General features: G+C 42.8%; 1 protein-coding gene across 5 annotated transcripts in view; it reads left to right on the top strand.

The window, feature by feature from the left end:
* The window catches only part of LOC104500715 (core histone macro-H2A.1), a 36,110-nt gene extending 12,207 nt beyond the window's left edge, over positions 1-23,903 (top strand). The window contains exons 2-9 of one of the 5 annotated variants that reach the window (XM_010144437.1): positions 360-466; positions 1,956-2,153; positions 3,246-3,256; positions 4,603-4,693; positions 10,637-10,736; positions 16,099-16,188; positions 18,612-18,786; positions 23,171-23,903. In XM_010144437.1, coding sequence (XP_010142739.1) covers positions 360-466; positions 1,956-2,153; positions 3,246-3,256; positions 4,603-4,693; positions 10,637-10,736; positions 16,099-16,188; positions 18,612-18,786; positions 23,171-23,336 — 938 coding nt within the window. In that variant the 3' untranslated portion in view covers positions 23,337-23,903. Of the gene's footprint in view, positions 1-359; positions 467-1,955; positions 2,154-3,245; positions 3,257-4,582; positions 4,694-10,636; positions 10,737-12,216; positions 12,308-16,098; positions 16,189-18,611; positions 18,787-23,170 lie in introns of all 5 variants that reach the window. The other 4 variants (XM_010144446.1, XM_010144420.1, XM_010144430.1 and 1 more) reach the window with 4 other exon arrangements.
* Positions 23,904-24,303: the final 400 nt, after the last annotated feature.

The following is a 24,303-nucleotide window of genomic DNA, read 5'->3' as shown; positions in this document are numbered from 1 at the left end:
GTTTGAGGAAAAAGAGCTATAGCATTTGTCCATCTAGCACTCTCTCACCTGATGGGAGAGGGATCCAAGGAGCTGAACACACAGCAGCCTTGAGAAGAACACTGGAAGTCAAGAATCTCAAGAGTGCTTTAACAGACAAAAAAATAGCTACAGTTTACACCACAGGACGTCAAGTGTGCACTCACCCATCAGTGATTAGACATAAAAAAAGAAAATGCTAATTTTAGAATTAGGTGTCTGTGGAGGGTCTTCCACAACAGTTAGGAGTAACAGATCTCTTTTTGCATGGCTGCTACCTAACACAGTGGTTTCTCTTAATGATCACAATGTAATTAAAAGGGGCTTTTTTTTTTCCCCAGCGGAAATTCTTGAATTGGCTGGAAATGCAGCAAGGGACAACAAGAAGGGTCGAGTCACTCCTAGACACATCCTGTTGGCTGTAGCAAATGATGAAGAATTAAACCAGGTAAGAAAAGACTCCACTGTGTGAGGGCTAGGATTTCCTTCAGGGCTGTTTAAATTGTCTTTCCATATAGCTGAATTGTAACTCAAGACCTGTGCTTATTGAGCAGCCCACCAGGAAACAGCTCATTCACTCACCAGCACACTGCCTGTGTCACCAACTATAGCATGTACCTTAATCGTGCAGTTCAGGACTCTTAAACTGCGCAGAAATGCGATGGAGATGCAATGTGATACTTGCTCACACTACTATGACCACTTCTATTGGAGTGGGACATTGTCACAGACTCTACGGAGACATGGAGAAAATCCAGCAGATGAGTTTGTTTGGTTTTGTTTACCCCTTAATGCAGCTTAGGACTTGGTGGAACTTACTCTGTTCCCATTGAAGTCTGTCGCTGTGACCACACAATTAAGAGCTCTGGAACTCTTGCAAGTCTGTGTCCTTGGCAGGTTTCAGGATGCCTTTAACTTAGCCAAAAAAAATTTGGGCATTCTTCTCACAGTGGTGTGGTGTCAGCCAGAGGCACTGGCTGGGATTAATGTGCCTTTGTGTGAGGTGCTGTAAAAACACGTCTGAAAAGATACTTTTTCCAAACCTACGTATCATGATGAGGTGGGAAAAGAAAGTAATATCCCCAAACCAACGTCCTTCTGGCATTGTCTGAAATTTGATAGTAGTCTCCATTCATCATCCATTTGTAAGCTTGGAGCCTCACTGAGTTGTGGTTGGGGAGCATGAAACATGAACCAGAAGGTGGGAGTTCCTCAGGGACTTGGATGTCACCATTTGTATCCTCCTGAAGAGTGAATTAGTCCCAGTTAGATGAAAAAAAAATGGGTTAAAGGGGTTTTAAATACAGAATATAATATATTTCACCTCTGCTTTTAAAGGCTTAAGTGAACTGCAGACTTTTAGATATTGATCTGCTTTTCTTCATCTACATAAAGATCTTTTTTGAAGTGAGACTTCCAGGTATAGAGATTTTTATAAATGTTACCCTCCGTCTGAAGTTCCTTTTTCTAAGAAAAAAAATTTTGTTCTAAAAATGCAATTCTAAGAAAAGTCAGCAATTGAGACATATACTTGGCTCTCCATGGCGTGGTACCTGTTGCAGTCCCATACCACAATCTTCGGGGGTCCCATCCCTCACACAGGCAGCCCTGCAAAGCCCTCGTGTCTGGGGCTGTCCTGCTTTTTCCAGTAGCTGGTTTTCTAGTAACAGCCTTCATTGCATGGCTTCACAGAAACAGATTTTGTGTGAGCCCGAGAGATGCTGGTAGTGACAAGCCTATGTGCAAGAAGAATATATATTCCCTTTATAGGTAAAGTCTAGTATGTGATCATTTCCTGTCTTCTTTTCAAGGTTAATGTGTTGAGAAACACACAATGAAGGCAATGTACAAAGCTTGCAGTAAATGCAGTAAATTTTCTATTTGTTGGTGAGTAAATGCTGGAAGTTGTCATCTATAACTTTTTTTTTTTTAATTAGCTATTGAAAGGGGTCACCATAGCCAGTGGTGGAGTGTTACCCAATATTCACCCAGAGCTGCTGGCAAAGAAACGGGGATCTAAAGGAAAACTGGAAGCCATCATCACTCCACCTCCAGCAAAGAAGGCAAAGTCTCCGTCACAGAAAAAAACTGTATCAAAGAAAACAGGAGGCAAGAAAGGAGCAAGGAAATCCAAGGTAGAGTAATCTGTTTGTCTGAAACCCAAGCAAGATTGTTAGGAGTAGCTGTAGGGAGCATCACGTAGGGTGGAGTTGCTGTTCCATGTGTAGGGAGTTCAGTAGCAGTGTACGCAGATGCTGGAGGAGGAGCGCTGCCCTCTTCCCAGTGCGGCTGGAAGTCTGGGAACCCTCAGAAGAGGCACAGGCCTGCTGGGCAGGCGGGCTGGCTGGAAAGCCTCTGTACCAAACAGCCGTTAGGTGGGCACAGGCTGGAGGCACCAAGGGAACAGAGGAAGACTCTTGTTGGGATCACGCTAGTCGTGACTCACTGGTGAGCAAACAAGACCTTGCCTTGCTTGGACTCTGTTCAAGTGTTGATTCCCTGCAAGAAACAGGACATCTGCGTGGCTTTTTCACAAGTAGCACTAAAGCAATGTTTTGCAATTTTAAATATTGAAGGGAAACAACAGCCCAAGTCTTTGTGTTGTGATAGTGTCCTCAGCAGGTCAGAGTTCTGCTTTCAAGTGTGTTTTTCTTTGTTTGTTGGATGTTTTTAATGGGTTTTATTTCCAGCTTAGAATAAGATTCCTCTTAGTTGATTTGAAGTGTGAAATACTCCCTTTGAAGCAGGATGTAATTCTGCTGGATCAGGTAGCTGAGTTTCTTGTAGCATCAGAGAAACTCGTCTGTGGCTACACAGAATTTCTTTGGCTGAGTGAAAGATGCACAAACATCTCCCCTATTATTAGTGTGTTATGGATGAAACTCTCCCATGTTTAGTCTTGTGGGTTTTTTAAATTCCTAGTAATTAATTAAACTTGTTCAAAATGAAGCGTGGAGATGAGAGGCAGAACAAGAGAACCAGTGTGTTTTTTCTTACACTGGGAAACCAAGAATAACGTCTTTATTTCAACTAGGGAGAACATTCCTTCTTTGCTTTTTTTTTTTTTCAGTTTCAGCTTGTAGGAGGGGGGAAACTCTAATGTGTGTAACCAAGAATCTTTCTTTTTCTTCTTTCTTTTTTTGGAAAAACAAGTACTGTCAAGCAATAGGTTATAGGGAAGTAGGAAGAAAGATACAGAAATTTCACGTGAAATGGACAATGAAAAGTTGTCTTCCGGGTCAAACAAAGCTGCTATATTCATCCTGTATGTCTCTGTGGTTGTTTACTCAGTCACTGTTCTGATTGTCTCACTTTTTTGGTTTTCGAACTGCTGAATTTAGTTTTCCCTCTTAGAACACCTAGTAGCTGACATTTCAAGTGCATTGCTGCTAATAACCATGCACTAATAATTTCCCTAAATCTGGCATTTTCCCCCCCTGCTTGATTACAAAAGCAGGAAGTCTGTTGTGGGGTTCTGTTTTTCTTCCACACAATAAACTCTATTGTCTGCTTTCTCTGTTAGTATTTGGCTAACAGTAAACTCCTGGGGAATTGAAATAGGACCCATGAAAACCTAATTTTCAAAACATTTGTGCAAAGCAAAGGATGGTTACAGCTTCTAGAAGCACCAAGAGACCCTGGCATCAAAGTAATTTTACTTCTCAGACACAGATTTAGTTTGGACAGGGACAACAGGAGAACAGTGGCTTGCTCAATATTCCAGGGGTGCTTTTTACCTTCAGCAAAAGTATTGCTGAGGCTCCAAATATTTATATGAAATCATGAGTAGTAATTTTATTGAAAATATGAGATTACTTTTGGCACCAATTGAGTCTATAACCACAGCAGCCTATTCATTATCTTCGTGAAACATCCTTTTCAAAATGTCCCTAATTCAGTAAATCAGTTAATTCCTGAAATGGATCATTTTACTTCAGCTGAAAACATGAATGGTGGTTGAGGGGAACTCTTTCTCCCCCCTTGCTTCTACTGGAGGTAAAGGAAGGTGATGAAGTTAAACAAGACAGAGAAAATTATTCAACCCTTTGCCTGCTACTAGGCAGGTAGAGGGTAGATGTGTTCTTTAGACACGGTCTCTAAGGATGGCTGGGTTTCAAAACAATCTTCCTAAAAATAAGTTTGGCGAATCTGGGAGCATCCCCCTTCACTGAGGGACAAAATTTGCACTGTGACACATGAGGTTTTGTCTTAGAATGAATGTCTGCCCACACCTATAATAACTAGATAGAGCCGCTTTTTCCACACAAGCCATTGGAAGGCTGTTAAAAGTTTGGGGCTGTCCGCATGTTTTCTTGCAGAATTCAAGGCCCCTCTCCCAGGCAAGAGGAGGCTCCTGTAGATGTGCAGACACTGAGGTCGGTTTTCCTGATTCCTTCAGCTGTAACCCGTCACTTTAGTTAGACTGAAGGATAAAATCCAAATGCCAGTGTTTGTCCTGGCATTTTCTTGCCTGGTAAGCATTTACAGTGTGTCATATATCTTAGCATTATCAAACTGTTTTTCTCTCAGCCTTGAGTTAACTAATTAATTATATTTTTGGAAGAAGAAGCAGGGAGAAGTTAGCAAATCAGCCAGTGCTGACAGTACGACAGAAGGAACTCCTGCAGATGGTTTCACAGTCCTGTCCACCAAAAGTCTGTTTCTCGGCCAGAAGGTATGCTCCTGCATTTTCCTAAACAAATACCTATTTTTCAGTGCTACTTAGGGAATATCCCCTCCCACCAGCCCCCTTTCCCCAGAACATCTAGGTACAATGAACATTTCCCCACTGAGCACTTGAGGAGGTGTATGATACTCATTTTTGATACTAGTTTTTGAACAAAGAAACTCTGAAACAACATGTAGCACATTTTAAAAATACAGAAATGAGTCTTCATATGGCTACGTAACTAAAAACTGCAATGGAAGTGGAGCTGTGTGCCCGTAACCTGTCTCACCTCGGTCCTAAACAGGTCACAGCTAAGCTTCTGTCAAAGAGGAGATTATTATTCTAAGGATAAAATGTTTTTTTTGCAATGGGCAGCCCACTTCATTGCTGATGTGAACCATTTACAGGTTTTTATCAAAACCTATTTCAGACGTTTGGTCATCGCAGTGGTTTAATGTTTTGTTCTGCATTGTTATTTATGGAAGTTAATGCTGTGTGCTAATGAATGATGCTCTTATGAAAAGCTAGAAGTCAACGATCCTTTTTTCCCTGTGAATACGCTTTGGGACATGGGGTGGTTTAATACCAATACGTACCTGCTTAAAGAGAGGATCCATTTAAAGAGGCAATTCATTAAACTAATTTGGACTTTTAGCCTGAAACCTGCCTTTAGTTCATGATACAAAGTTTTGTGAAGTAAAACTGCATCTTTCTTCTGTCATTCAGTAATCAGATCATTGTGTTGTCAGTCATGACAGATGAGCCATTGTCCATTGTGGAATGTATCTCCTCTGACTCATTTTTATTTCATACTGAGGTTGTTCTCCATTTATCCTGCCACAGTTTGTTTGCCGAGTTAAACATGCATGAGAGTAATGTTATTTTTTGCAAGACTTTGATTTCCCACTTTTAATTTTACAACTAGAGTTAGATCGCTGCTCTGGTAGGGTTCGTTGTTTGACTACTGCCAGGGGGTGGTTTTGAACATATTTTTAAAAACATTTTGATTACTAACTTAGAAGCCAAAATTTATAGACTATGTTACTGTTTCAGGAGAGCAAATAAGGTCAAATGTATGGACCTGATTTTGAACTCCCTTTAGGTACTACACAACCTGTAGTAAGACCTAGCATTGTGTTCCAGCAAGACTGACCCAGCAAATCACCGGGGCTTTGCTGGTGGATGCAGTGGAATCAGGAGTTTCAGGGCAGCTTTAAGCTGTGGTGAGCAAAGCCAGTGTCTGTCGTTAAGAGCTTTCCAGTGAGTACCTTGTACTGGGAAACAGACTTACTGGCTTTCTCATTCACTTGGAGTGCAGCCCCCTGAAAAAATTACTGGTGTGACATGTCCATCCCCATACTGGTTGGTTGTCAGTTAGCTCTAAACGTGAGATTCCCCGTCTTCAGAGGCAGTAAATGATTAGTGGAAAAAACTAAAAGTAGGCTCTGTCTACTAGGATACAGAAAATTCTTCTATTATATGTGAAATTCTTTGTTTGAGCTGATAAATACTGTATTCATGACTTTTTTCTGATATTTCCCCCAAAATACCACATTTAGACCAACCTAAGTTCTTTCAAGACTGAGAATGTAGAAAGCTTTATATGCAAAAACCTTTGCACTGCAGTGATCAAAGAGATTTTATTTAGTATAAAAGCAATAGAAGGGAATTATGCTGCCTTATTGCTAGAAATACTGAGACCATTTCCCAGAAATCATTTTCAAAACATGCTTTTTCAAAGGCACCAAAATTATTTTATTGTGGTTAAAAAGGCAAAGATTAAAACGCTCAGTCACGGAATTGGAGGGAGTTGAATGCGTCCTGCCTCCAAAACGTAAGGTGGGTTTTGCTCGGCCAGGAGGCTCCTGGGTGAGCCAGGATGGCTGCTGCTGCGTGCAGGGTTAGCAGGCTGCTGTCTTACTGGCGGTGCTGGTTGTTCAGGGTTGAAGTGACACATGAAAAGCACAAGAAATTGCTATTTATTCTGGAAACTTAGAAATTGTCTATAAAAACTCTAGTGACTTTGGATTGGTTAAATGCTTCTGTGTAGCCATGTCTACAGGCAATTGCTGTTTAAAAAGATAATACTGATTTTTAAAACAGTTATCTAAGTTTGAGTCTGATGCTTAGCAGAAAAAAAAAATCTGTTGTGTTACAGTTGTCTTAAATTAGTGCCAATGGAATTCCTAAACCTAATGAAGAGTTCTTCGATAGCCGTTCTGGACAGTGGTGGTGCAGTTCCATTCCTCAGACTTGGGGATGCTGGGCTCTTTCTGGATGTGAGGGCAGGAGGTGTTTCCCCGTTTGGAGGAACACCTTTCTTCTGTTCCATACAGCCTCGCTCCTTAAACGGCATCTTGAAGGAAGGAAAAACCCCCAAGTCTCCTGGGTAGGGAGGCGAGTGTGTTTAGGTGGTTCAGCTGGAGGCCTGGAAAACCTGATTCCAGGCTGCTGATTTGGGCTGATTCAGAGCTCCTGTAAATCACCTCTGCTTGCTCTGTGGCCTTCCCCTTTTGGAAATGGAGGTACAGTTACTCTCGTCACATGGGTGGTCGAAAGTTTAATGGGTTAAAGCATTTTGAGCTTTTCCATTTGAAAAGCAAAAACGCTAATCGCGGTTATTTGATTTTTTGTGAGTCTGTACATACAGATTTTCAGTATACGTTCCTGTTCTGTGTGTTCTTCGTAAACTACACAGAAACCTGGAACTACAAAACCCAAACAAACGGTATGTTTTGACCCTCCCGTGATATCTTTGAACACCTTTACAGTCTCTTTGGTCTGCAGAAGCCCTGTCTGCTAGATCCAAAAATAATCTACTAGATGCAGAGAAGGAAGAAAATAGCCCTGTTCTTATTATCACCTTATTTATACATGTTTAATGGGACAAATCCTGTTCTCGGCTCCATGTTTGCAGAAGGGAGAGGGAAGAGTTTTCTTTCTAAGAACAGCTCTTCATCCTTCTAATATCTTGAGATTTAATTACTGAAAAAACAAACGAGAACTTGCAAACCTGGGTATTGTCCAGTTTTCAAGAAGTGCTGTTACTGCGTTAAGTCTTCAGGTAACTGCTGACATTCAGCTAGAAGTCCTTAGAGGTCAGGAAATGTCGAAGAACCCTTCAGTTATACCTGTAGAAGGGTATTAGTGTGACACTAAGTAAGTATTAAAAATCTAGTTACTATGTAAATGGCTGCACGTCCTCCCAGTGACAGCCCGATGGGAACGTGGTGTTCTGCCCATTAACTAGTTTGTTTTCCCTGAGACAATTAGGGAGTAGAGGCAGAGCTGTAAGACTTCAAGCCCCAGCGTTAGGGTTTGGACTATCAGAGACCTCAGCTTGTTGCCTGCAACAGGCGCCTTCAGTTTTCTGTATGAAACTCATACCAGAAGTTGTTCCAAGGCTTGGCAGGTAATTTTGTCTGAAACAAGAAGTGCAGAAAATACTCACGGATGTGCTGAGTGCCATCTGCCTTTGATCTAACTAGCATTTAATGTCAGCGTTACCTGAAGTTGTATCCATCTTTTGTTGCACATGTTGCACAAGTTGTGCCTATTTATTTTTTTTAAAGTGACCCTTTAGGGGATCATGTCTCCTGTCTAATACGTGCTCCATACTATTGGGTAAAATTGAGCTGCTACTCATTGGAGGATTTAACTCCACAGGGAAACTTCTGATTTCTTTTTTCTAATCAATTTTGGCAATCCAATAGCTGCACTGAACCATAAATGCAAAATTTAGCAAACCAACACTTAGCTGTCAGCACATGCTGTCAGCGATGGGCAGCTTTGGAAGCATTTTGTTGTTGCTGTTAAATTGAGACTTTAATTACCTGATGATTGCTCTGTAAATCCCCTATACAACTAGGCGCAGAGATGGATTAAAGGTCTGAAACCCAAATGCTCTGCAGCCAATAGATCCGGGGCAAAACCTTGTGGAACACTGAATTAGGGATCAAAGGGAGTCACCTGTAGAATGAACAAAAACTGCTTAGGAACATACTAGAATCTCCACAGAACAGTCTTTTGGTGTGTGCATGTGTTTTGTTGTTGTGTTTTAATTTCAGAATTCATAGTTTCTTTAACATTTTGGTTTGATTTGATTTGACCTTTTTTTTTGAACAGCAGTTGCTTGTAGTCAAACTCAAGACTCAAACTCAAGTATGAATAACATGCCACGTGTGAAGTGTTAAAGGATTCTAAGCTGTTTGGAAAGCAAGTTTCTTCAGTTTTATTGCAAATTCCTGAACAGACCCATGCTTAAAACAGGGCTGGATTACACTCATGTCCAACCAAAATCACCCTATTTTGAGGGAACATTGTTTACTCAAGCAACATATGCAAATTATCTGAAATGTCAGGCTTTTAGAAAGAGAAAGAAGGTCAATTCATATAATCACATGTATGAAATGAAACCAATTTTTTCATAAAACGTGACTCTATGGCTCTTGGCCTCCCTACATGACCCATTCACTTGTATCGGTTATGTGAATTGGCTCGTGTTCCCAATGAATAAACCCACATACGTGAGGAGATTGGAAGAGTAGAGCTTATAGATGTGGATTACAAACCAAGAGACCACGTTCAGTTATTGATGAGATAAATTGCCATGCCTGAATGGGTTTATTATGCTTCATCGGCTGAACCCAGCAGGTTTAGATAGAAGGAAAGTCTGGCTGAAGTGCAGCTGGCTTCAGGACTTCCTAAAGGAACGACATAACAACTTTCATAGTTGCTGTCCTAATCAGCTACTGAAATGATCATTTTAAATGCCTGGTGTAGACAGAAGCATAATTTATGATGCAGAAAATGTCTTTCCCCATACGAAAGAGTTTGGAAAATTTGTTGCACTTTAAAGTATTTTATGTTTTGGCAGCAGTAAATTTGGAGACTCTGAAATCAGATTTCCCAGCCCTGGCTAGGAGCAGTGACAGAGCCCCCACTTATCAGCTTCCTCCCATACCTGTCAGCGTGCCACAGGGTTGACCTTTGCCAGGTTCGAGATTCACACCAGATTGCCTCAAATTATGGGCGGTTTTTGTGGTGTGGGTCACACACTGTGACGAGACACCAACCTGTCAGCCCTGAGCAAACAGTGCCGTCACTGCGCACCTCTGAGCCCCTCCGAAAAACCATCCTCGCTGGTATGGGGTGGCAGGAGCTGATCCTTACCATTGCTGGTCTGGTGTTTTCATTGACTTATTTGATACAACAGTGTTTAAGTCTTGCTCAAAATGTGTTGCTAGAAGTTGAAATCTGCACTTCCTTGTATTTCTTTAATTCTTTTAAGAACTCGTAGTGCAGATATGAGGTTAATCTCTAGATAGCCGTGCTAACTTCCTCAGTTTATTGGGAAATCCTTCTGATTCTGTAATGATTCAGACAAATACATGAAAGGAGTTAATAGGTGCTAATGACTGGGGTTAAAATCTCTTGTTTCATAAATGACTAAAGGAAGGAAAGCAGATAACATGAAGAATAGAAGCAGTAAGCTCATAGGAGTGCTACAAAGGGTGGTGACCACTGATAAGGAAGGAAAAAGAAGCACGTCCCCAGGTTAGGAGGAGCAGCAGCTTTTATTCTGTTTTGGTGCTGAACGGTCATGGCACGTTCATGTACTTGATGCTCAAGAAATGATTAGGGCATCCTTCATCTACACTTTGAGGAGAAACAAGCACCCTCTTAGACTGCCAAGTAGTGGCCAGCATAAAGCCCAAACAGAGTGTGTTAGCAGGTCCCTTCATGTCCTCCCGGTGTGAGCAGCGTTTGAGTCTTGCGTTTGAATTTTTTTTTTTTTGATAATAACCCTCTGTTACGACCTGCCTTTTATTTTGCATATTTGTTTGCAGTGATGCTATCTCCATCTGTGTTGCAAAGCTCACTTTTCTGCAGCTTCTCTGTGATTTCCCAGCTGTCCTGTTATTTCCCACCTCATGCTTTTCTTTTCAGCTGAACCTTATTCACAGTGAAATCAGTAATTTAGCCGGCTTCGAGGTGGAGGCCATTATCAATCCTACCAATGCTGACATTGACCTTAAAGATGACCTAGGTAAATGGGGCATGGGTTGACACAACTAACGGTCACATGGAAATTATGGAACCCAGAATTTACTCTCTAGGGCTTCACACATTTAATAAGGGCAGAAATTCAAATCTTGCAGGTTCTGTTATGTTGAAGAACTTTATTTGACTTACCCACCAAATCTGAATGCTCGTGGCTATTGCTAGTCTTCAAGTTGATTTCAGTGAAAACAAATCATTTAAATTCTTTTCCATAATGCTCATATGTGACTGTTAGCTATTTCGGGGGGTTTCTTATTTGGATACTTTGAGGACTAAAATACTTCTTTGTTAGGTTGTTTTCAAAATAAGCAGTTTCTCCATTCTGACTGCAATCTCATGGGGGTTTTTTTCTGATACTCAGATGAGGCATAAAGCTTTTAAAGAGGAGCAATTAAATAATTAACTATCCCCAAATCTTTCCTACCTTGATTTCATGTTTAATTCAGCCAAATAATTTGTTTCCATGATGCTTCAATTACTCCATGTCACTTGCACGTTCAGCTGAAAACAAATACTGGTGTTATATCAACAGCGAACTCACAGAAACTCTCACCATTGGTTTATTGCTCTTAAAGCTGCTCTTTCATTCCAGATTGGAAAAAATTTTTAAGAAAAGCTTTCTGGAGAACCCTTGAGCAAAAGTCAGAGAAAAATTATCTTTCATGCATTATGTACTGCATTCCCATCTGACCTGGTGACATCTGCTGCTGTCTTTTTTGTTAAACTTCCTTAATGGAATACAACCCATAATTCTCGTACTCCTGCGCTTCCTGTGGGAATGGACACAAGCAATTTAACGAGAAAAAGCTCTAAGAAAGCTCATTTTTAAATCAGCCTTTCTCAGAAACATGTATGTTTTTACAAATGTCTCAGCCATTCCAGCGCAGAATTAGAAATACCTTTAAAATAGGACGATCGTTTCTGCTTTTTTAAAGCCAATTCAGTACAACCCTGCCTGCAGATACAGTGTCCTCCATACGGAGGAGGCTGTCCCTCACCGAAACTGAGCGATGAATCGCTGTATGTATGAAGATTAGTGCCTGTCAGCTAATTGATGCTGACAAAATGGAGAAACTAGTTATTTTGTTTGGCTTGATGATCCTGAATTTCTTTTTTAAAACAGATTCCATATTTTAGTGTCATGCTCTGTGGGGAACTGCTTGTTCTAGGTTTCTGCAAAGTGAAATGGGGTGTTAGCTGATTTTAAAGCTTTGGAAATGATCTCATGATTGCTCTGACTTGTCATTTTAACATTTATTTGATCATGTCATACTCAATATTCCTCCTCCTGTTCCCTACACCCCCTTCTCTACACACACCTGCACACACAACTCAGCATACTCCTTTGGCGCAAGGTTTGGCGATGTGAAGGTAGGAGAACATGGACGTTGGTACATGTGTAAATGTAGAGCCTGTGCTGGGTCTCTGTCCAACGTGGTTGATATACATCTGTTTACCTGTTGTAGTTGCAAGTTGTACAGGCTGACATTGCCACGATCGACAGTGATGCTGTCGTTCACCCGACAAACTCTGACTTCTACACCGGTGGTGAAGTAGGTAATGGAAAGTTCAGTGCTGCGGAGTTTGTATGTGTGTGCATGGTCGATCAGCAGCCACCAGCTTGTCGTAGCTACGCAGATCTGCATTCGTTTCTCACTTCCAGCAGTCCCGACTGATACCAAAAAGAAAGGAGTCGTTGCAAACTCAGTAGGCATTTTCAATTTTATCACCAAATCAGACTTTCAGAAGTAATAGGAGGCACCGCCAAAATTTGAAGTGCAGGAACAGTACGTTCAATGCAGGCGTGTGACCAAGGAAAATGAATGACCGCATTGTGTGTTAGACACGTTAAATGCCCGTCTTCAATGTGGTTTCAGTCTTGATCTTTAGATTGCTAACCAGTTCCAGGACACCCTCTCCATGCCAAGTTTCAGATGTTCACATCTGATGTGCTGGATCTAGTCCATCTGTATTTTCTGAACTCCTAAACTGGTTATTTTTCATATTTTACCTTGTGGACCAATGTCCTCCATGGCCCTGCTCACGCCAACGGCTAGTGACGCCACGTACATATTTCAGGCAGTTGGTCATCTAAGCTACACTGATGAGAGAAGGCACGATAGAAAACATGACAGACATCTTAATCCAGTGTCCTAAGTGTCCCCTGAGTAACTCTTGTCTCAGGAATACCCCTCTCTGCATATGGTATGTGGAAGGATTTTGTGAAAGGGTAGCACTGCTTTAACCAAACCGCCTTGGTAACTTGCGAAGGCGAATCAGAATTTGGGGTAATCAGGGTGATGACCCACCACTGTTCCAAAAAATGTCCCTTGATCCCAGCCTCTGCTCTATGTCTCATCTCAACCCCATCATCGCTGTGTGAGTGGTCTCCCTCCACGCCCCAGGCCCTGTTTCAGTCCTGGCTTGGAGGGACACGCGTCCTGCAGTGTGTCCTGCGCCACCCCCTTTTCTGCAGGGGCTGCTTCGGGCAGCACGCAGGCAAACAGGTCCATGTAGCCTGTGGGGCAGGAGCAGCTCTGGCTTGACAGTAGAAGAGAAGTGTCACAACTCTCTGTATCTGAGGAATGTGCTTCTGAAGTCTGTCAGACCCACCTAGACAATGTGCTGGTCTCCTGCCCCTCGCCAAAGAAATGCTTTGCTGCCCTTCCAAGAAAATTGTCTCAAAGCTGCACAGCTTGTTCCTTAGCGTAGGATCCTGTTGCCTCTGACTGCTGTAAGGAAGAATAGAAGTGCACAAATGCTTAGCTTCCAATGATTAACTTTTACCCATCTAAATTTAATTTTTTTTTTTAATTTTATTTTTGTTGGTTTTTTTTTCCCTAACAATTTAAATGTACTGGGGGTTTATTCGGAGAATTTTAGAACCTAAATTTCTGCTAACGCTGTTTTCAACACTGATACCGATGCCTGCTTGGAAAGCATGAGATAATGATCTTATTCTCATGGGAGTGACACATATTTATGCTTGTGAGCAAATAGGCAACTAACCTTGAAGCCGTGAAGCAAGACTTCCATCAAGAAACTTGCCAGTGTAGTGGAAAATACAGTACGTCCTTTCCCAGATGATTACAACATAGTTCTGAAATAAAATTTCAATATAAACCCTCACTCTTAATCAGCAGAACAGAATTGAGGAGTAAATGCAGAAAACCTCACTGATTCATACCAAAATTCTACGTTTGCTCTTCTTTATACCAGGTCTGCCAGAAGAGAGCTCGGCGAAACAATCTGACAGGGTTGTTCATTGCGTTTAATTATAAATTAATTCCCAGTAGAAGGGAAAAAGCTGATCCTTCTGGATTGAATTAAACCAAACCAGGCTAAATTCCATTAAATGTACAACAGCTTTGCAATGGCAAACGAATGACCTACTTAATAGATCTTTTTCTGTTCCGAGGGTCTGTGCAAGGCTTAATTATGTTTCCCCTTGAAACAGGAGAAATTAAGGATTATGAATGTCATGGGGGTTTAGGACTGCTCTGAGTTCATGGACTCAAGGGGAGTATGACTGGAATAGATATAAATAGAAATAAGGACGACGTGCAGATACATACAACAAGAATATGTTAGGATGGAAGACTCTCCTCCCATCCCTCCTCTGACAGAGTGGCTTTCTAAGACACCGGTGCCAGCCACGTCTGCTCAGCTGGTGCAGCAAAGGGCACAGCAGGTCATGCCATCCAGCAGCACAGTCCCCAGCACCAGTTCTGGTGCGGGTCTCCTTTCCTAGCACGCTCTCCTAAGACGCCTCGCTGCTACAGATAAAGCCAGTCCAGTCTTTGCTAGGAGACCGGTAAGGTGGTGCCTTCCACTCAGCTGCCCAGCACTTTGGTAACTGAGTTTCACAGAATTCTTAATGAGGAGTTTATTCAGACAAACCGAGACGGAAGTATTTCTGTTAAGAAAGCTTAAATGAGCAAATGGCACTCTGACCTCCGCAGTCTGACCTTGCAGCCCAGCTTTTGGCAAACACCCATTGAGAATTGGTAATGAAAAAAGCAAAAGAAAAGGCATTATTTTTTTTTAATTGTCGTCGGCTTCTATATCCCAAAAGCACTAAACTGCCAACAGCAAATTAGAGACAGGGGCGCAGAGTCAGTTTTTGAACGAACAAGTAAATGCAAATGTTTTCAACTGTTATCTTCATTTTGGAAGCAATTTAGCAATGTTGTCAAAACAAAAGTATCTTGCAGTCCTCTTGGTTCTTAGAGCTATAGCCCCGTTCAGTGAGCTGAGTCTTGGAGGAGGGGCTCTGCTTCCTGGAGCATACAGTATGTGCACTTCCATCAGAAAACGCGTTTTTCCTTTCCTCATCAATGAAAGTAAGGGGTTTCACCACATAAATGTCTAGATCTTTAGAGATCCTCGTTCTGAATTTTTGGAAATCAGTTTTCAAAGTAATCTCTCAGATCAGAGCCTTTGTGATATCACTGCTTGTCACTTATCTACCTTCATGATTAACGTGCACAGTGCAACCTGCTGTGGGATGCTTACATAGTCAGGAAAATGCTTTCTTGGGCTGTTGTTTATTTATGTATTACTATTTAAAACTAGAGCTGCAAAATAAGATCTAAACCATTTAGTGATGGACTGCTTTTGTAAACAGCATACCTCTGGGTCACCCCGAAATACCGCACAGCTCTTCTCCTCGAGAATGACCTTGTCCAGCTCCTTAGCTCTAGTTAGAGAAGTTCATTGGAGGAATATGTTCCTTAGAGATTCTCCTTATTTCTGAGGCTCTTCCTCTTGGTTAAAGGTGGCTCAACAAGCTGGGCAGTTACCAAGTAAAGCAGCCCGCTGCACTCACGAGACTGTTTCATTCCTGGTGCCACCTGTTGGGGTCAGGGACCAAGATCAGGTGAGTTTCAAATTCTTATTGTGGCAAATGGCTCTTTAAAACAATTTGTAAGAGAGAGGGGAAATGAATCTTAGGGGAAGGAGTTATGAACCTTCGACCATTCTTGAGCTAGCGCATTCTTCTGGATCATTTCACACTAATAGCTGCTCATGGAAAGGAAGGAGGTAGGGATGTCACGTCAGATGGTTTAACATTAGAGTCGGACTCTGCGAACGTGAGCGAGGGATACCGATGTGAGGGTTTGAGTTTAGGGTTGTCTCTTTGGTTTTTTCTTTCTGTTATTGTTGTTGTTGTTTTTTAATGACTAGCTAATTCTGAAGTCCCAAAAGGTTTAGATCTTACTTTGCAGTCCCCAAAAAATAATTTGGGCAGAAAACTCTAGAGTGATGTAATAAAAAAGTACTACTGAGTCATGTGTCTGCTTCGGGAACCTGTGATCAGAGGAGTAAACTAACCATTCTCTGTTCAGGGAGCACTTTGGAAAAGAAAGGCGGCAAGGAGTTTGTGGAAGCTGTCATTGAGCTTCGCAAAAAGAACGGGCCGTTGGACATAGCTGGAGGTGAGCTTCCGTGCTACAGGAACCTGCAAACAAAACGCCGCGGGCACCAGCCTGACTGCAGTCAGGCAGCACTTGGGTTCGTGCTGTCTGCAGCAACTTCATGGGTTACCTGATAGTTGGGTTCTCTGAAGTTAAAACATCCACGTTGTACCTTAAGTAACTTTTACCAAAGCGTCTGGGGAATGGGGTTGTGATGTAATGCGACACGTAAAAGGAGGTTATTGCCGGGTACACACCCACCCCCCAGGGATGGGGTTAGTAAGGGCACAGTTCAGAAAAGCACTTAATGAGGTGCTTATTTTTCAGAACAGTTGAGTCCAACTCTGTTAAACATCTGCTTTGTTAAATGCTGCTGAATTTCACTGAACTTAAGCACGTGCTTAAAGTGAAGTGTCTGCTGGGGCACTTTGTTTAATCAGCGCCAAAATCATCACTATAAAAGCTTATGACTTTTTGATGCCTAGTTATCAAAATTTATGTAATATCTGAGAAAAATCTACTCTATGAGTAATAAAGTTTGGTAACAGCGATATGTAATTTTACACCATCTGTGAAACTGCTGATACACGTTGTTCATATAGAAGGCCGATTCTGCCATCTGTGTTTATGCTATAAAAATAAATACAGTGTGCGCAGTTCTGTAAACGAATTCTAAGTAAGGCTGAAGGGGAGATGTAAGGCTTCAGCTCTGACAGGAAAAATTACATCTGTTTACTTCTGGTGCTTAATACATGGGTGTTTTTCTCTTGCTTTTAAAAATTTTTAGTAAGTTTTTCTTGGAATTCTTGTGCCGCAAAAATATGTAGAAACAATTACTCACTACTTGGTTTTTCTCCTCGCTTCTGTGTAGTATTTATCCTTATCAGCCCAGACCAAACTGCTCACAAATAGGTTGCCGGTTGGAGAGATTTTTTTTCTCGGCTATTGGTGTGTTCTTCAGGCCTGAGGCTGCTTGACGCTCTTACCCCACGGGGAGCTCTGCACTATACCGGGAGAGACCGGCTGTTAGGGCCTTGCTGGAGGACTCTAGAGAAGATACTCATCACCACCTCAGTCCCATGGATATCCAGTGTTCAGATCTCTGTTATATGGGTATCCCTCGAATCTACTAACAGCCAGGATCCGTACCTGGAAAACAGCCATAACTAGCACGGAGTGTGTCCATGGCTCCTTCTTTCTGTATTTACAGCAATAGTATAACTTCTCCTTCCAAGAGCATTTGCATTTGCTCTTGGTAATTAACAGTTGTCCTCAACAGAATCCTAATGAGTTAATTAACGACTATCCTAGAAAACACTCCGTGAGAAATAGTAAAGTTGATGATGCATATCAATACAGTATTTCATTCTTTCAGGATGAAGATATTATCTACTTTTCATGTCTGACTAGAGAGACGTCAGCTGCTTTTAATAGGTTTTTGTTGGATTTATGATGTATCCTGAATCTGCCAGCATTTTTGTTGCACGTTATGACAAATTAGCATTGCCTAACACTGAGGCTATTCAACATGTTGGGAATCTGCAAACTCATAAGAACGTAAATGCTTGTGCTCCCATTGTACTCCAGCGTGTACTCCTGCGAGTAACCTCTGGTCTGAGTGCCATATGGCAAAGCCTCATTTCTGCTTCCTGCAGCAGCCACAGGATAGCATCCATATGTGATGGTTGTGCTCCAAGAGTTATTTCTACTATACTTAAATAACAAAATGCCTCATAAACATTCCAGGATGGAGCAGAGAGTTTTTGCCCTCTAAGCACCTTTACGAACAAGATTTTTGTTGTTGTTTTTTTTTTTAATTATTGGTATTTTTATTAGTGTTTTTGAAGACATAAGCTGCCATTTTATACTTAGACTTTTGCGGTCACGTATGATTATATCCCCAAGCGTGCATGTTAGGGGGCTGACTCTCTGTGAAGACTCAGTGTCTGCTCTTGTGAGACTTCGACATGGCTGTGGTAGTATCGTGGTGATTATGGAGTAGCTGGGGGACACACAAGTTGTAACTCTGTAACTGTCCGGCGTCCTGGTGTTTACCACAGCTCTGCAATAAACTCAACCAAAGCAAGATCATCCCTTCACTGGGTTTATGTTCTAAGAGATCTCTGCCTTTTCCTTACATGTGACACAAGTTTGCCCGGTCCCCCAAATAAATGTGTTTCCTTTGATGTCAGCCGTGAGTTCTTGCTCTCTCTCAAATAAGCTGGATTATAGCTGTGATTTATAAATTGCCACAGCAAAGTGCAGCGGGAATTGGAAAAGACAAAGTCTCTGTGATGGTGTTGCCATATTTTAAGATTTGTAATCTAAAACACTCACTCAGGCTAAAGGAAGGTCTGTCAGCTGTTTGCTGTTTTAATCACATATGCACTCTTTTAATCCTAAAGAGAGGAAAACAATTACGTTTCACTTTCCTTTCCTACTAGCTGTTGTCAGTGCTGGCCACGGATTGCCTGCAAAATTTGTGATCCACTGTAACAGCCCAGGTTGGGGCTCAGACAAATGTGAGGAGCTGCTGGAAAAAACGGTGAAGAACTGCTTGGCTCTGGCTGATGAAAAGAAGCTGAAATCAATTGCGTTTCCTTCGATTGGCAGTGGCAGGTAAGGCTCTTATGCAAGCCCAGTGCCAAATAGGTCTTGTTTTCTAAGTGCCGTCTCATAGTTCCAGTTCCTTGTGATGTACAAAACCCAGTGGTACAATGCTGACTTGATTCTTCTTCATTTAAATCGGGTCTCTAAATGAAATGTTCCTTCTAGGTTTGTTGAGGCTGTGCGTGGAGCCTGTAGTATTCTCCAAAATATGAGTCCAGTTTCGGCAGGTCTCTTTCGGACTATCAATTCATTCGTATAAGTTGGGGATGTGGAGGAGAACACGAAGACAAGGGGTCTTTTTTACCTGGTTTTAGCACATCATTGAACTTACTGCAGTGTGTGTCTTAGGGTGGCCAGGAGGCACGGCGTAGTATTGGGTTAAACAGCAGACCTGGCGTGCCTCGATTCTCAGGATTTGCAGAGTCACTTCAAGCTTTCACCCAGAACCTCTGAGCTACATTCCATGCAGTTTACACCATGAGACTTTCTCAGGACAAAAAAGGCCTTAAAAGCCTTTGCTGAGGTCTTTGAAAGCCAAAGTCTGAAGTGAAGGTCCTCTGGCTTTGCAGAGGATGCTCAATGCCTTTGAAAGTTGGATCATGTTCATAAGAGCGTGAATACAGACTACAGTGTTAATCTGAGGCCCTTGGGTTGGGGTGGGAAGGGCGGTTTGGAACTTGGCCCAAATGATGGCTTAGTGTGAAGTCCAAGGGCCAAATCTCGGCTGAATTGCAGTTGTATATTTAACCCTGAACAACTGTCCATTTTGAATTTGCCGTGAAGAATGTTGGCTGATGTACAGCAAGAATATTCTTCTCATTGTGCTGTGTTGCAACACTGGTTTAATTACAGTGTATTCCATGGGCGGTAGCAGGAAGGGCTGTCTGACCTTTTGGCTGAATGACAATTACGAAATAGAAATTTCTCTGGGATAGTAAGTTTCAGTGCCTTGCATCAAACAAAGGTCCAAATGAGGTTGATTTGCATGGGTGTCGTTTTAGAGACATGACACGGACAGACTTCATTGAACCGTAAGAGATACAAGCAGAGGGTTCGTACTAACCTGTTGAGCTAGCTGTCAGGTTCACGGGTCAGGACAAAGAGAAGCTCTGAATTGCTCTTTGGGAGAAGCTGCAGTTCTCTAGGGACTGTGGAGTGACTGTGGAACTGGTTATGTAGAAGTGAGACCATGTAAAGCATCTTCCACAGAGCCCTTTCGTTCCTGGAGAGCTCCCAGCAAAGAACCATTCCCAACGCTCCTTGGAAAGTAGTTGACTGGTGTTGGAAGATGATGAAACCCTGAATAATCACGAGATTCCTGACATTCTGTCAGGAAATCTGGTTACTGACAGGCACGATCTGGGGCCAAGTGCTCAACTTGGCACATGCACGTCATTCTCACGCGAGTTGAAGTGGTGCATTTAAAAGATGGAGAGGGATCAACGGGCCTTGAGAAATAAATGAGGTCGTGTATTTTCCCTTTTTTCTCTTAATTGCATCTATTTGAACATAAATTAATTTTGGAGGGGACAGAATACATTTTGACAATGCTCTTTACTTGTCTTTATGAAGTCAGAAGCGTTAAAAAAAAAAAAAGCTTTTAAAGACAGCAAGCGCCAAAGAGGCCACGTGCATGCCGCTGTTCTAGTACAGACATCTGTCAAGCAGACATCACCCCCTAAACCCACATAAACAGTTTCATTCTCTTTTATAGTTGAGGAACGGGATTACACGAGGGCAGTTCAAATAAATCACGGGGGGAAATAAAATAGCGTACTTGTAGTGTGCAGTGGGCCAGATGCTCAGCTACAGCCAGCTTGTGGAAAGCACGAGTTGGGTGCTCCACAGAGGTAGCCTGGAGTTCAGCCTGGTAGGGCCAGCAGGAGAACACGGAAAGGAGAGTTCAGGATTAGATGTAAAAGCATCCTCAGAGCAGGGATTTCATGCCATGGCTCTGATTTGTTCTGAACTGACACTGCCTTGGGCAGTCTCAACCTGCCTTTTCACCAGCACTTAACTCAGACCAGCCAATGAAGCAAGAGGCTGCTGTTTCTTGCAGCCCACACACAGCCATTGGGTCGGCACCTTTCTTCTCATCCTTTTACTCGGTCTCATTCCTTTCTTTTGAGACAGTGGCTCTAAACAGTTTGCTTTGATCAGCTTCCCTCTGTGTGTGTGTCTCCCTCTGACCTGGCCGCTCTTCTTTCATTTGCCCTCTTGTGACTTCCCCTGAAGTGGAAGTTGTTTGACATCAGAGTTCCCCATGAGCCATTCAGGAACAGCGAATACCCTCATTTCTGTGCTGCCCTGCACGACAATTCCTGCTCAGGAGCAAAATCCCTCCAAGATCTGCTCCCTGTATGCCAGGATGCAGCATTCACACGTAACTAGCCAGGGATCCAGTGTGCTGAGTCTGTGTCTTTTACTCGATGTAAGCCAACAGTAGGAAGTAACTCCTGTGTCAAAACGATGCTCAGCTGATGAGCTCCTGACACAGCTGATGCTCCCTGACCGCCTCATTTGGCTTTGCCAGAATTCAAGGTTTTCTCACAATGCTTTCTCCTCTTTTTTTTCTTCTTCAGTAAAAGAGAAAAAAAGGTCATTTTCAGGAAAGAAAGAAACAGCATGAGCTATTTCATGTCATCATCTTTGAAATATCACAGGCATTAGCTGCAGGCAGCATATGTAATACACCATTAGAGGCAGCACGAGCGCAGAATTGCTCTCGGAGTGGGTTTTATGGAAAGGTAATTTGCAGTAAGCGCACCGTGACACAGGCAGTTGCCGTTCTCATTCTGTGTCTTGGAGCATGTTATCAATGAGAGGAGAGTGCAGCAGCTTTTGGCGCTTCAGTGAGCAGCTGCTCAGAGGGTTTGTACCTCTTAGTGCCAGTGGTGAATTCAAACCAGCTTCGAATGGCCACGAGAAACTTGGCCATCTGTGTAATCTATAAATTATTAATAGTATTAATAGTGCAGGCTTATAATGGGGGGTGTTGACCATCATACGCCTGTAAGTGCGCGTCAAGGAACCAGGTGGTGTTCAACGGGCTCTTTCAAGTCCTGTTTGGGTCCTGCTCATAACAGAGTGATCACATCCCATCCCCTTCAGCCCAATCACTGCAGCGCACTCCACTGCTGCTCGGGGAGTGCTGGGGCCAAACCAGCCTGGGTGGGTGTCGGTGTTTCACGAGTAATACAGTGGCAAGGCTGAGGCCATGTTCACAGTAGTTACCAGGTGTAATTTCAGGAGTTTGCCGTGACCTATAAAACTCACAGTTCAGGTCATGGCTTTGTTCAGACCGTTCTGCTTGTGCTTGACCTGTTTTAAGAGTAGATGAGATGTTTCAGACAAGGGCTGCTAGATAAAAAAGTGAAAAAGCTTGTAGGAACGGTTCCCAGGCGAGACTTTGAGCTTCGAAATTCGGTCATGCACAGTTTTGTCATCTGAGAAAGCTGCAAGGTTTGTTCTGTTTGTTTGTCTGTGGCTTCTCCAGGAGAAGGGGGCAGGAGCCTCTTCGGGCATTGCTAGAGGAGTAGAAGGGCCTCTGGTTTTCAGATCTTCCCAGCTGATACCAAGCAGGTGTCTTCCACACCTTCCACAATAGTTTTCTTAGGCCTGTACTTCCTTTTTAATGTCAGTGTATGTAAGGAGTGTTGCCGTGTTGCTGAGGTTGGCTTAGAGAAGCCATCAACTCCCTAGAGTCTGCCTCAGCCCTGACACAGCTACCCAGGCTTCCCAAGCCCAGTCAGGTTAGACTGGGCCCATCTGGAGAAGGCTCACTGTGACCCAGGAGGGCAGACTCAGCCTGCTTCGCTGTCCCCAGCCCGCTGGAAGTGGTGGGGGTGCTGCCAGCAGTGATTCTCTCTACCACACCACTAGAACTCATTCTCTCCTCCTCTTCAGTCTGCAGCAAGGCTGCACAAGTAACTTCTTTAACTCTGTGCTCATTGATAGAGGTAACACCATTCTGTACTCTGTGTCTTTTCATGTCATTTTTCTAGACCAAGGTCTCCGTCCCTTTTTTATTATTTTTTTTTTATGCTTGCTTTACTTTCAGGGTGGGTTTGACTCTGCGGCGCTGCTGTAGGTGCTGCGTTCCTGAGCACTGCAGGCTGTTGGTTTACATGTCAGTTAAATGAGAGTAATCGACCCACTGTAAGGTTCAGCCCATTAATGTGACTCTTCAGGTTTGGGGAATGCTTTTCTTCTGTTCAAACATTTTCAGACTTCCTAAACAAACAAGTTCATAGCTTCTAACTCAGACTGCAGACACTGGTCTTGCAGCTCTATTTACCATCCTGCGGCAGAGGAGAGCCGGAGCGTTCCCTGCAAGGCTGCGCCAGCAAGAGCTCCTTCAGCATGTCTTCATTGTCTTCTTTGTCTCTCCTAGAAACGGCTTCCCAAAACAAACGGCTGCTCAGCTGATCCTGAAAGCCATCTCCAGCTATTTTGTGTCGACGATGTCCTCTTCAATCAAGACGGTGTACTTCGTGCTCTTCGACAGCGAGAGTATAGGGATATACGTGCAGGAAATGGCCAAACTAGATGCCAACTAAACCTAGAAAGCTACAGCACCAGCCCCTTCTTCTACCCATCGTCCTCCCCAGATCCTTGACTCCTCGTGAAGCAGAGCATCCCTTATTTTAAATTTTGCTCATCTAGGGGAATAAAGGTGGGGGTTTTGTTTTGTTTTGGGGGTTTTTTCTGTTTGTTTTGTTTTTACTTCCCGAACTGTTTTATGTTGGCACTGATAGTTGGCATTACTGCTGTTAATGCACTGTAAACCAGGCATCGTCTGAGCTTAGTGTAATCTAGGAGATTTTATAGTTTTATTTTAATGAAGTATGGATCGAAGCAGAAAGCTGGTAGGAGTATGTAGTCTTTTACTTGTGAAAGAAACAGGCCAACCCTCTTTTGTAACTGTGTTGTGGTGCTTTATCAATACATCGAGTGGCGTTCCTTTCCTTTTTTTTTAAAAGAACAGATGCTATAAACCTAATTTGTGTTTGTTTATTGTCTTAATGAAAAAGCTGGAAGAAAAAAATACAGAAACCCTGTTGTCCTTAATTATATTTACAATTTTGAAATGGTGTGAATTGATTTAGTAAAATGTTTGAACTGTTGCTGTTGTACTCGAATTAATTATTCCCTTAAGCCTTTGTTTTCTGAGTTCTGGAAAGTTAGTTATGAGTGGGATGATGAAGCCCCAGACCTGAACCAGGGCCCTGGAAACACAGCTGGAGGTGCAGGGTGCCCGTGCTGGCTGGATGTGAGCGTGCCCAGCAGACCGGCGGGGGTTGAAGCCCCAGACCTGAACCAGGGCCCTGGAAACACAGCTGGAGGTGCAGGGTGCCCGTGCTGGCTGGATGTGAGCGTGCCCAGCAGACCGGCGGGTCTCCTTCCAGTGAGCGTTCAGACTTCCCAGTTGGTGCTTCAGCTCCTTCCGCTCAGACTCTGGCTTAATTGGCTTTTTAGGAGGGTGAAGCCTTTTATATCAAGAAAAGGCCTGAAGTTTTTTGAACT

The sequence above is a fragment of the Buceros rhinoceros genome, unplaced genomic scaffold (genome assembly GCF_000710305.1).
Source record: "Buceros rhinoceros silvestris isolate BGI_N320 unplaced genomic scaffold, ASM71030v1 scaffold15340, whole genome shotgun sequence".
Classification (NCBI taxonomy): Eukaryota; Metazoa; Chordata; class Aves; order Bucerotiformes; family Bucerotidae; genus Buceros; species Buceros rhinoceros.
The sequence above is the reverse complement of the archived record's forward strand: the minus strand, read 5'-3'. Positions and strand labels throughout refer to the sequence as shown.